This window comes from Calonectris borealis, unplaced genomic scaffold (assembly GCF_964195595.1).
Source record: "Calonectris borealis unplaced genomic scaffold, bCalBor7.hap1.2 HAP1_SCAFFOLD_193, whole genome shotgun sequence".
In the NCBI taxonomy this organism is placed as follows: domain Eukaryota; kingdom Metazoa; phylum Chordata; class Aves; order Procellariiformes; family Procellariidae; genus Calonectris; species Calonectris borealis.
Genome location: NW_027441578.1, coordinates 74,980 through 86,754, shown reverse-complemented (window position 1 = coordinate 86,754; position 11,775 = coordinate 74,980). Strand labels below are relative to the sequence as shown.

Sequence of the window (11,775 nt, the reverse complement as noted above, 5' to 3'; positions counted from 1 at the left end):
AGAATTAGTTAGCTAGCCGATGAGGGGAGGGCCCATCCTGCCTCCTCCGTCACAGTGCGGGCGTCCCCTGTATCACACCGGGAAGCACGAAAGCCTCAGCAGTTCAGCTGCTGTTGGATCCGCTTCAAAAGTTTTCTGAGTAAGCTGATGTTTTAAACCCTCCAGCTTGGAGGTTTGGTCTCTACCATTTCCATAAGTTAGTGGATCCTAAGGTTTCTGAGGAAACTGCCAGACAAAAGATGATGCTGCCGCAGACAGCAATCTGCAGTGATAATGGCTGCATCATGGCCCTGCAGCTCTTTCTGGCCACCTGCCCTGCCTACGTGGGGCTCTTGCTTTGACCTAATGGCACTGCTCCCAGCACACATCAGGCCTTCGCATGAGCTGGGTTAGCCAAAATCTAGGCAGGAGTTGAGTGAACAGTCACACCCTTCCTCGCCTGGCACTTTCCCTCTGACCTCCGCCGTCTCCCGTCCTCGGGAGTGACTTCCGAGGCTCCCGCACGGCCTTTTACCCTGGCGGAGTCGATCTCCCTGTCTGGCTCTCTGCTGATGTCAGAGGTGCCGCGGAAGATCTTGCTGTTCTTCGTGGCTGTCCTGACCGATGCCTGCAGCTCGTACCTCGTGCCCGTGTCACACAGATGATTTGGGGGGCAGCAGGTCTCTCTCGTGGCTCCCTGGGAATGAGGGCAGAGCAAGTCCCATCACTCCCCTTCGTGGTCTGTCCCCAGGGCGACCGAGTGGAGACATACCGGGAGCTGGAGAGCGTCTTGCAGGGAGACGATGGCTGCTTGACGAGCGGTGTCGTGAACCGCCTGATAGCGGAGGCGTCCAGGGACATGCGAGCAGCCCAGGTGAGCTTGTTCTCTTTCAAGGCCACCAAAGCAGCCTGCCTCCGGCCCTGGTTTTTGGGGAAATAGAGAGAGGCGCAGAGATGTTCCTCGGTTATTCAGACGCAGCGGAGGTCCTAAGGGAGAGGCTCTGGGGACTCGTCATTACAGGGAATTTGGAGAGGGGACGCAGAGAGCTCTGCAGAGAAGCGGACTCAGGGCTGTTTCTAACTGAGCGAGAGCTGGGTTCAAGCTCAAGGTTATTTCTCCTGCCTTGAGGAGGAGCCATGGGAACCCACCAGCCCCACGGAGAGGTCCCAGGGGGGTGTCGAGCCTGCGACAGTTTGTTCCTGGCATCTCCATGGAGAGGGGCCAGCAGCACAGGGTTGTGCCGGGGAAAAGCCTCCCTCGTCTCGCCGGGGAGCTGCTCGCCTACCCCAGGGTACAAGAGGCGGCAGCTGCCCGGCCCCGAGCACAACTGTCCCGAGGGGTCTCGCAGAGGAGACGGGGTCATTCAGCCTGTCCGAGTGCCTCAGCCGTTTTTCTTGGGAGTGTTTAACCTGTGACGCTTTTGCAGGGTGTGACAGGTGATGTGAAGACGGCCGCTAGCGACGTCCTGGTGGCGCTGGCCCGCTCCCACTTCCACTTTGTCATGTCCGAGCTCCAGAGCCACCTGAAGGCCATGGGGAAGGTCCCTGATGAGATTGTGCTCCTCACCGTGGGCAAAATGGCCCGCAGCTATGGTACGGTACTGGTTTGGGTATGGGTCTGTGCTAATGGGGAGAGGGGATGCTCCCCCTCCCTAAGTGCTCTGTGTTGAACGGGGGGGCTATGGAGTTGCTGTGCCTCCTTGCTCCGTGCCAGGGCCGGCTGGCAGCTCTGCCTTACCAGCCCGATCCCAGTTTCTGAAGGGTGGGAACCCGTTGGAGACAAAGCCGTGGGGTCTCTGCCCCCCACTGTCCTCCCCATTTCTCCAGAGGGCTTCCTGTGTCCCCCTTGGGGAGGGCAGCCCTCCCCACGCCCTCTGGCATGTCGTGCATGGCCCAGCAGCCCCAGCCCTGCCAGGGACGGACCCCAGTCTCCCACGTCTCTCACTGACCCTCTCGGTCCCTCTGTCCCTGCCTGCTCTGCAGCTCTGCGGTGCATCCCCTTTGTGGGAATGACGCTGCTCGCCCTGCGCGCCGTGCTGAGCCGGGTGGGGAGTGGCCGGATCCTGCGCGCCGTCTGCAGCGGTGAGTGTCGGCTCCTTGGCCGGGGTCCCAGGGGCTGGGGCTGTGGGGGCCTTCGATGCCTCCATGTGATCTCAGAGGGAACGTGGTGGGTGTCAGCCCGCAGTGAGGTCAGGCCTCGATGATCCCAAACTGCTGTGAGTGTGTAGAAGAGAGGGGGAAGCCCGGGAGGTTTCCGCGCGGCGAGGAATTCCCGGGTCCCTTCCCACGGCTTCTGTTCCCCTGCTTTCCTCTGGGCTTGAAATGCCTGCTCTGAAAGGGCGTGTGTGTGGGAAGGGAAGGGGTGGGGAGGGGAGGGGCTGCAGTGAGAAATGCTGGAGGGGAACAGGCCATTGAGGAGGAGAAGGTGTGATGGGGAGGAGGAGAGAAACAGCGAGGTGTTTGAATCCAGACGCCTCAAGAGCACACATTGCCCTCAGATCCAGATCTGGTCCTGGGCTGAGCCCTGCCAAGCCGGGGACTGTCCTCAAAGCGGGCTTGGGCAGGGCGTCCCTGCTGCAGACTCTCACATGCTGCCTTTTCCTTTCTCCTGGTGCAGTTCTGGAGCAATGGTCCAAAGGAGTCAATACCTACTTTGGCAACCAGGAGCAATGCCCCTTCCCTCGCAAGGGGGTAGCACAGATCTGTGAAGCCATTTACCCGGTCTTCTGCTATGCGGTGGCAAATTGGCTGGACTGCAAGGAGGAAGAGGTGAGAAGTGCTGCTTTCCACACCTGGGGCTGCAGCAGAGATCTCCGTCTGTGCCCAGTGGGGTGCGAGCAGAGGGGTGAGGGGAGGGGTCTCCGTGACGGGAAACAGCCGAGTCCTGGGGCCTTTCTGCAGGGAGGGCTGGGGTACCAGCTTGGGGAAATGCTCTCTCTCCTCTGGAGTGAGCCCTTCTCCTGCAGGGCAGAAGGGAGAGGGAAACCCCTCCCAGTGGGAAGGGCAGACTGGTGTCCAGGGGGTGCTGAGCGCTAGGCAGACCTTCGGCCCTCCAAGCAGCGCCTCTCCCTTCCCTCTTCAGGACAAGCAGGCTGTCCTCAGGGCAGTGGCTGCCATGATGGAGGTCCTTCTGCATGAGGAGCAGCACCGAGAGCATGCCTGGGAGCAGGTCTTCTGGCTCCTGCACCAATATCAGGAGATCCGAGACACCTCCCGGGTCACCAAGGTGAGGTCACCAAGGCGCAGGGCCTGGCATGGCTGCTGGGGTGGGTCTGTGCGAGTGCCAGGGGGAGCTGGGGAGCTGTGGGGTGCCAGGAGGAGCTGGGAAGCCCTTAGAGGAGAACAGGGAGAGCAGAGGAGGCCTGAAGCTTCCCGGGCTCTTCGGGCAAGAAAAGAGAAACGCAGGGCGGGGCAGGAGGGAGGCAAGAGTCCCTGGGGCTCATCTTCTCAGGAAGGCAGGCATTGCCCCCTCCCTGGGGCTCTGTGTGCGGGAAGAGCTTTGCCCTAATGCCCAGGGCCGTGTCCAGCCCCGTCCATGAGGGGCGAGGTCTGATGAGTGGGAAGTGCCGGGAAACTGAGTTGTCAACCGCGGGCTCTGTTCAGAGGAAGGAGACCCTCCTGATGTTGCTCTGAGGGGAGGGCAATCAAGGAGTCCCATGCAGGAGGGTTTAGGGTTTTCCCTGGGAGCTGGTGTTAGGGACTCCCCTTATCCCAGATGTGCTGGATTTTCCTTTCCCAAGTGCCTTTAGGTGCCTTTAGCCTCTTCTTCCTCCCCCGTTCTCTTGTAGAGCCTAAGTTATGTCTTGGACGTGCTGGAGGGAGTTCAGACCCCAATCCCACAGGGCACGGCTCTTGCCATCAGCACCGCTGTGCATCGCCAGGTAAGGGGAGCCTGCGCCCTGCTGCCAGCCTAATTGCCATGGAGGGGAAAGACCTGCCAGCTGGCAGGGCAGGGCAGGGCAGGGCAGGGCGTCCCTCCACCGGGACCTTCCTGCAGGCCAGGAGCACACCAGGATTTGTGATCCAGGTGCCACCTTAAGGCTGCAGGAAGCCTGATCCGGGCTGTTTGGAACGGGCCCGAGGGGCAGCCCTGTTCCCACAGCAATTTCCCTCTCGGCCAAGTCGCAGGAGGACTCTGGCGTGCTGGCACCCTAAGGGCAGCCTTTTGACACTGCTCAGCCTCAGCTCCTGGGCAGCCTGGGCTGCTGCAAACCTCTGTGTGTGCCCAGGGCCATCGTTGGGTGGGCTGGGTTTTGGCTGTGGGTCCCGTGCCCAGGGAGCTCAGGGAGAGGGGAGCAGAGAGCACCGTTTCTTTTCAGTCCCTCTCAACGCTGATGTAGCTTTCTCTAAAACGCACCTTGTTCCCACAGCTCTCCGATGCGACCAAGGAGCCTGGCCCGGCCCATAAGGCAGTGCTGTCCCGCTGCATCGTGCTGCAGGGTAAGGAGAGGAGACTGGGCGATGCCCCGCCGTGCCGTGGCAGCTCTCTCCCTGTCCTTGGTGGTCAGGAGCAGCTGCCTGCTAACGCAGAATGCGATTTCTTCCCCACAGCACGAATGTGCCCCGCGGAGACGGTCGTGTTTCTGCGCTCCCAGCTGAGCAGTGGGAGCGAGGCCGGTCGCGTGGCAGCCCTGGGCCTGCTGGGAGCGCTGGCCCGCTCTGACGGTCAGTGCCCGGACCAGGGACACGAGGCAGGGGTTGGGGCTGCTGGGCTGAGAGCAGGAACGGGCTGAAAGTGGTGCACCTGCACCCAAAAGGAGCTGCAAAGAGCAGGTCCCCCAGCTGAGCTGACACCCCACAACAGGGATTGAGCTCTCCCCCGGCAGTTAGAAATGGCGGCACCCCAGGGACGATGATCCAAGCTCAGTAACACAGACAGGCTGGTGGGTGGGCAGGTGGGCTGGTTTGCACAGGAGCTGCTTGTACCCATGCTGTTTGTGTCATCCTCTGTGTTACCACATTACCATGGCTTTCAGTCCCTATAAAATAGCTGTGCCTCTGTGGCTACGCCGCTGCCTCCTGTGAAGTCAGAGTCAGGCCCCACTTTTCTGTCCCGTTGGTGTGCGAAAAACTTGGAAGCTTCAAGGGATCCCTTCTGCCATCAGGGCTTTGCCTCAACGCACACCTCTCCATATCTCTTCCAGCACCTGAGACGAGAGAGAAGCTGCCCCAGGTGGTGGAGGCCGTGCAGTCGGTGTGCAACCACCCGAGTGCCCAGGTGAGCTGGTTTGGGAAGGGACAGTGCCGCCAGGGGAGGCAGAGAAACCCTTTCCCCTGGGGCAGAGCTGGGGTGCCTGGGGAAGCGCCGGCGCGTTGCCCAGGCAGTGGGTGATGGCTCCTCCCCGGGGAGAGCTGGCAGAGTGGAGCAGGGAGGTCGCTGTGCTCTGTGGGGCAAGTGCCTGTCCAGCCTGGTGCTAAAGCCCAGCCCTGACGCCGGGAGCAAAAGCTTCTGCGGTGCCCTTGTCATCTCTCCACGAGCCACAAAGGCTGCCCCCAAGCAAAGGCAGCTTCCCTTTGGGCCTTGAACAGGAGGAACGTAACCGCACTCTCCCCTGGCAGGTGCGGAGGGCGGTTCTGGAGTTCATCAGGGAGCTGCTCAGCTCCGGCTCCCAGAGCTGCTGGGCATGGGATGTGGTGGGGCACATCTTCATCGAGTTCAGCCGGACCTCGGGCAGACTGGTAAGGGCAGAGCAGGACACCCAGGGCTTTGACCAGTGCCTGGACTGTGCTGAGAGCTCCTGCAGGTGTCCTTGGCCATGGAGAGCTCCACGCTGCAGGGCCATCAGCGCTGGCACTGCCATTGGAGCGGCCTCCAAATGGCTGTTCCTTGTGGGTTCCTTGGCACCGCGCACAGCCCTGCTGAAGGGCAAGTTCCTCACCTCTGCTTTGGTGTCATGACAGCAGCATTTGGGCCCTGGGGTACTGTGCAGACAGGCAGCGGCACTCTCTGCTCCCAGGCTTCCCAGTCCTTCCCAGGGTCCGGGACCTGGTCCTCAAGCTGGGTCCGACTGTCCTTGTCCTCCTTCAGGAGGTCAGTGCTGCCGGGAGGCTGGCACAGGAGCACTGGTGAGTCGTGCCTGAGCCTCGTCGGTCAGGAGCTGAGAGTAACGGGGGTTTTGCCAACTCTGTCTTACAGGTGGCAGGAGGCCTTTTTGCCTGGGAAACGCAGGAGGATGGAGCTCTTCGAGCCCTGTGCATGGACATCCTGGGCTCGCTGGATGTCTCTCTGAGAGGGATGACCAAAGTGAGTTGCCCTCTGCCCTGCTACTGTGGCTACTTCTTGCCTTCAGGACATTTTTCCTCATGCTCCCCCATGCCCTGAACCTCTCCATTACGTGTGCTGAAGCACCCGAGGCTCAGGGAAACGCAGACCATGCTTTTTGTCTTTGAGCTGAGTGGAAATGCCAATGTGGCGAATTGCCCGGTTCTTCTCTGCAGCTCCTGTGGCCGAGGCTGCTGCAGTATGTGGTGCCAGCCCAGTACAGCGGCATGCTGATCCCGCTCTCCCGCTGCCTCCGAGCCCTAGTTGAGAGACGGGAGAGAGCAGGGTGCAAGGAAGAAGAGGAGGAGCCGGATGCCATGGACTCCCAGGAGCGAGGTAGGAGCCCCAGTGAGTGCTGCTGGGTTTGGCCGGGCGTCGGGCCAGTCCATGTCTCCCTGCGCCCCACCAGACCTGAGCAGGAGCCAAAAGGAAAACCAAAGGGCAGAGTCAGGCTCTGCTGCTGGATATGGGAGGCTCTGCCCTGCATTGCCCCTTGCCCGGTGCAGGGGCACAGCTCTCCTGCTCGCAGCACTCTCCTGGTGAGCCAGGGCTCATTCCTGGCCATGCTGGAGCTGCCTTCATCTCATGCTGGGCAGCCCTGGGGAGCCCCACCGGGCCAGCGCTGTGGCAGCACAGCTGCCCTCAGCCCTCAGCCTTGTGCGGGGCATCGGAGGTGCAAAGGGCAGGGCATGGCGGGGGCTCGTTGGCTCACCCAGCCTTCCTTCCTCCCCGCAGCCCAGCTGCCGGCGCCCCAGGTCCTGTTTGTTCGACTGCTGGTGAGTAGTGGGGCCCTGGGGAAAGGGCTTTTCTGGCCAGGGGTGGTGGGAGAGCCCAGGGCAGAGATGCTGCTGAGGCCAGCGCCGGGAGCCCCTGAGGAGGAGGCGGCATGCCCGAGCCTGCCCGAGCCTATCGGGGATCCCACTCCTTTCTCGGGGCTGGCAGCTCCCCGGGTGAAGCCATCGGCTGCCTGCTGCTGGCCGAGCGGCACCGAGCTCCCTCCCTCCCTCTGTCCCTCCCGGGAGAAGCTGTGGCTCTGGCAGCAGGAGCGACCCTTCTCTCCTGCCCTTGCCTAGGTGGTGGCGGCGGCTCCTAACGCGAGCAGCGAACGCGCAGTCGCTGCCTTGCAGCTGCTGCAGGCGCTCCACGGCAGGATCCACAGAGCCTTGGGGGCGGCGTGGGCGACCGAGATCCCCCTCGTGCTGCAGTACCTGGAAGGTAAAGTGCAAGTGGGGAGGGAGGGGCTGGCGGGGAGGGAGGGGGGGCAGGAAAATGCAGCTTCCCAGCGTGAGAGAGGAAGAATTGTCCCCAGTTGCCCAGCACTTGCTCTGCTGCCTTTCCCCTTCCAGGGAGCCAGCACTGAGGCTGGGGCAGCCGTCCCCTGGCATCAATTCGGCCCAGGGGATGGACGGGGCCGTTGATGTCCCCTTGGATGGCAGGCCTTGGTGGCACCCCCATGTCCTGCCCGGACGGTGTTTGGGGGAGGGACAGGACTGGTGCTCCTGGAGCGGGTGCAGCCCCTGGCTTTGGAGGACCAAGTCCCTAGGCCAGGCCAGGTTTGCAGCAGCCGTCCTTGGCAATAGCCAGGGAGAAGGGCTGCAAACGGGCAGAATGCGGTGGGTCATTAAGGAGAAAATGTGTGTTGCTGGTGCGTGCTGTGACTCAGTGGTCGGAGTTGTGCTGGGAGCTGCAGTCAAGCGGTGGGGATCAGCTGCGGTCAGTGCGTCCTTCCCCAGCTTGAATCAGTGGCTCTGAGAAACGCCCCTGGGATCCCTCCCGTGTCTTTGGCCTCGCGAGGGCTTTGGCGTGGGTGCTTGTAGGCCTTTTCTAGGCTGATGGCCTGGGACTTTTGGGAGGTCTGACTGCAGAGGAGACCACTGGGCTCTTCTTTGGTGTGAGGTTAAACAGCAGCGAGAGCTTTTGCTTCCTCTTGCTTTCTAGGAAGAACCGAGAGCTCCCTGGACTCTGCAGAGTGGGAGCACCGCGTGCTTAAGGTACAGCATCCTTGCGGGGGGGTTCACAAATAAAGGGGGAGAAGAGGGAGCAGACAAAGTTGTGGGAGGAAGCTCGGGGCTGCCTGTGCAGGCACCAGGAGGTGGGGGCACCTCCTGAGCACCCCTCACCTCCCCCCGCAGTAGGTGCCTGCCCGCTCAGAGGAGCTGCTGTCTGCACATGTGCCACGGCTGATGGCTAATGCCCTCTAATGCTGTGGCACACGCCTTGGCGCTGCCGCCTCCTCTACGTCCGCCGTGCCGGGGGGTCTCGCCGGAGGTGTTAGGAGAAGAGGGAGGCTGGTGAAAGAGGGTTGGGTGGGGTGGGGGAAGAGACTGCGGTTCCCGGCAGCTCCTGGAAAGGGGCCTGGCCAAGGGCAGGGCAACACTCGCTTCCTCTCCTGTTCACCCCAGTTCCTGCGAGCGTCGCTGGAGCCCATTGAGGACAAGGCCTGGACCGTGGGCCTGAGCCGGGAGCTGAGCCAGCAGCTGGGCAGCTCTGCCCCCGGCTCCTGGGAGAAGGTGTGTCTCCTGCCCAGCGCTGGGGCTGGGACTGGCGCCGGTGCTCTGCCCACGCAGGCGGTTTTCATTGCTTCCCCTTCCCTCAGGCTCCCCCAAAAGGAGCTTCGCTTGGGGTTGCCCCAGCGACTGGCTACAGCCTGGCACCACGGCCGGCCTTGCCCGCTCCCAGGGGCAGTCGGGTCCGTCTGGGGCCAGCCCTCTCCTGACAGGTCGGGCTGTGACCGCATCTCGGGCTCGGCCTCTTCTCTTTCAGCTTTTCCTGTACAAGGCTCTTGGGACGGCGCTGGCAGCTTGTCGGGACCTCAGACACGTCCAAGGGCAGGTGCTGAGGTTCCTCCAGGAGACCAACCCTGTGGAGCTGTCTGAGGCCCAGGTGAAGTGACGCTCACGTCCTGGGCATCCCCTGCTGTTCCTGGGGAGAGGGAGGGCTGCTGGCCCTGCTCCAGACTTCCTTGATTTCCCCCTTGCCGCCGTTTCCCCCTTGCTGCAACGTCCTGCCTGGCTGTTGTTGCTGGCCACGTCTGAGTGCCTGGGCTGGAGCTGACTCCCCGTTTCTCTGTGGTTGCAGGGGATGATTTCTGTTGTGTCCCACGCTGCCGAGAACCACTTCCACCTGGTCTTGGACGCGGCGACTATGTTCTCTGACGCTTTCACCAGAGCCTGGTTCCGTCAGACTTCCACGGGCCGGAAGGTAAAGGATCCAGGGTTTTGCTGTCTGGCTTTCCTTTTTTGGCCTTATTTCCACTGCTACACCTGCAGCAGCCAAACCGTGGCAGCCGTCTTTAGATTAACCCTCTTGTAAGAGTTACGTGAAGCCTGTGTGTCAGAGGGGACATCCTGGCACTGGGGCCCCTGAGGTGTCTTTGGAAAGGACAGGGTTTGACACCTTGTGGATGAGAGCCACCCAGCCGGGGCAGCTGCAGCGGTTGCTTGCTTGCAGCCACGTTGCTCCTGACTTAACTTCAGCAGGAGCTGGCGACAAGGTGGGGTGGGCACGGTGCAACACTCTGCCCCTTCCTGAAAGCTGGGGGCCGGGAGCAGGAGCCTGGTGAGGTCTCGCTGGCTCTGCTCCCCCCCGGGGGCTGTGGGGAAGCCTTTCTGGGCAGGGCCGGGCCCTGCAGAGAGAGCGGTGCAGCCTGGCCTGGGGAGGTGAGCAGGCTGGGCTCCTCTGCACCGCTGACCCGCGCAGGCTGCGCGACTTTGAGCAGCACCATGGCAGGCTATGTCAGATACCTTTCCACAGAAAGGTTCCAGACAGCTCCCCGACCTCTCAAATCAGTGGTAAAACTGCCAGCAGCGTGTGTGATGCTGGCTGCACCTCCTCCCCATCCCCACGTGAGAACCCAAGCTGCGGGATGGAAACAGCTCCCGTCCCCGGAGCTCGCAGCTCGAGGAGCGGCTTGGGGAGCTGCTGGAAGGTGCCCAGGGAAACAAGGAGCTGGTGAGGGTGGGGGCAGGGCCTGCCACAGGAGCCCGCAGGAGCCCTGGGGCTGACGTCTCGGGGCATCTCTGTCGACACAGGTACAGCGGCGGCGGAAGATGGAGAGAGCCCAGGCTGTTTGCGCTGCTCTCATGCGCACCTACAGCGGCATTGCGCTGCGTGCCCCCAAGGAGCAGCTGCTCACCCGCGTGGACAAAGAAATCGTGGGCAACATCCTGCAGCTCTTCAGAACCCAAGAGAGGGTAAGAGCATGGGGCGCACAGGGCAGGGATGCCTGGGTGCCCCAGCTCCAGCCTCTCAGGGCTGGGGTGTCCCGAGATGGACGGTCTCTTTCTAAAGATCCCCAAGGAGGGGTTGTCCTCAATGTCCAGACCCAACCGCCCATGGGTTCCCCCTGCCCATGCTCCTCTTCCACCTCTCAGCCCTCCAAAGAGTTCACGGGGTGCTTTGCTCTCTCTGGCCCCAGGACTTGCAGCTCAAGCTCGCCCTGGTGCAGAGCATCACCGAGGTCAGCTGTGCCATCCAGGCCGTGGGCGACTGCGGCAGCTTTGAGCTGTCCTTAAAGCAGGAGGCGACGTGGACCCTGCTGGTGAGTGCCCGTAGCCGGGGCAGTCGCACAGGGGAGTTTTGGGCTGCGCCATCAGACGGGTTTCCCCAGAGGCACGACGGTCTCGCAGCTTCATGCGAGCTCCTGGAGCTGTCCCCCGCGTGGGTGGGGCCCACGGGTGCTGGTGCTGGGTGGCTGTGGCTGGGGAGCAGGGTAAGGAACCCTGCGGTGCCTTTGGGGATCTGTGGGGGTGACAGGGCAGTGTCTGCCCAGGCCTGGCAGCAGAGCCTGTCCCCGGGGGAGGTGGGAGGCCTGTCCCGTGTCCCTGCCCTCTGCCAACTCTGCGCTTGTCTCTCTGGGACTTGCAGGACTGGATAAAGGGGGAGCCCTGGGACTCCGTGGTGTACGGAGTGTTTCAGGTCCTGGAGGAGTTGAGGTGAGGTCTGTTCCCCGGGCGCTGGGGACTCCCGGTGTGCCCCATCCCAGCTGGTTGGGGCAGCTCCAGTGTCCTCGAGCACGGGGCCGGGAGCTGCTGGGGCTGTGGAGTGGGAGGGTGTTCCCCATTTCGGGTGTCTCCCAAAGGGAAGGGAGCCCCAGGGGTTCCTTAACCTGGGGGTGGGGGGTTGCCGCTGCCTGGGAGGAGGCAGGAATTGCTGGAGCTGAAGGCAGTGCTCACTGGCATGGGCTGGGGGTGTTGCATTTGGGGCCCTCGATTAGGAGGAACCCAGCTGTGGTTTGAGCCACTCTGGAGAGGGCTAGTAAATGCCCTTTCTGTTTTCTCTTCTTTGTCCTCTGGCCAGCAAGCTGAGGCCACCTCTGAGCAGGGAGGAACATCGCAACCTGCTGGCGGTGTGCTGCCAGAGTGTCTTGTCCTATCCGTCCAAGGAGCGGATGGACAAGGGAAGGAAGACAGTGAGGGCAACTGTGAACATGCAGGTACCCACCGGCAGTGCCTGCCCGCCTCTGGGTCAGGATCCCACCTCGTGCACCCTGGCAGCCCCCATGATGCAGAACCGCATCTCTCCTTTCCTGCTTT

At 62.5% G+C, this 11,775-nt stretch overlaps 1 protein-coding gene across 1 annotated transcript; it reads left to right on the top strand.

Annotated features, from left to right (window-relative positions):
* Nucleotides 1–682: 682 nt before the first annotated feature.
* LOC142077272 (maestro heat-like repeat-containing protein family member 2B) lies at nucleotides 683–11,179 on the top strand. The gene is made up of 21 exons (XM_075139377.1): nucleotides 683–853; nucleotides 1,407–1,572; nucleotides 1,963–2,061; nucleotides 2,597–2,748; nucleotides 3,062–3,205; nucleotides 3,768–3,860; nucleotides 4,350–4,419; nucleotides 4,531–4,644; nucleotides 5,124–5,197; nucleotides 5,539–5,658; nucleotides 6,116–6,223; nucleotides 6,418–6,577; nucleotides 6,977–7,017; nucleotides 7,315–7,456; nucleotides 8,180–8,232; nucleotides 8,644–8,751; nucleotides 9,005–9,124; nucleotides 9,320–9,442; nucleotides 10,273–10,434; nucleotides 10,659–10,781; nucleotides 11,108–11,179. Exons 1-21 carry the CDS (start codon nucleotides 683–685, stop codon nucleotides 11,177–11,179), a joined length of 2,415 nt encoding a protein of 804 aa, XP_074995478.1.
* The last annotated feature ends 596 nt before the right edge of the window (nucleotides 11,180–11,775 follow it).

Bases quoted from the DNA above. Each gene is read 5' to 3' on its own strand.
- LOC142077272 (XM_075139377.1), top strand. From the start codon at position 683: ATGAGGGCAGAGCAAGTCCCATCACTCCCCTTCGTGGTCTGTCCCCAG. The intron at 6,224-6,417 runs GTGAGTTGCCCT...TCTTCTCTGCAG, and splicing joins CTCTGAGAGGGATGACCAAA to CTCCTGTGGCCGAGGCTGCT. The intron at 6,578-6,976 runs GTAGGAGCCCCA...TCCTCCCCGCAG, and splicing joins CATGGACTCCCAGGAGCGAG to CCCAGCTGCCGGCGCCCCAG.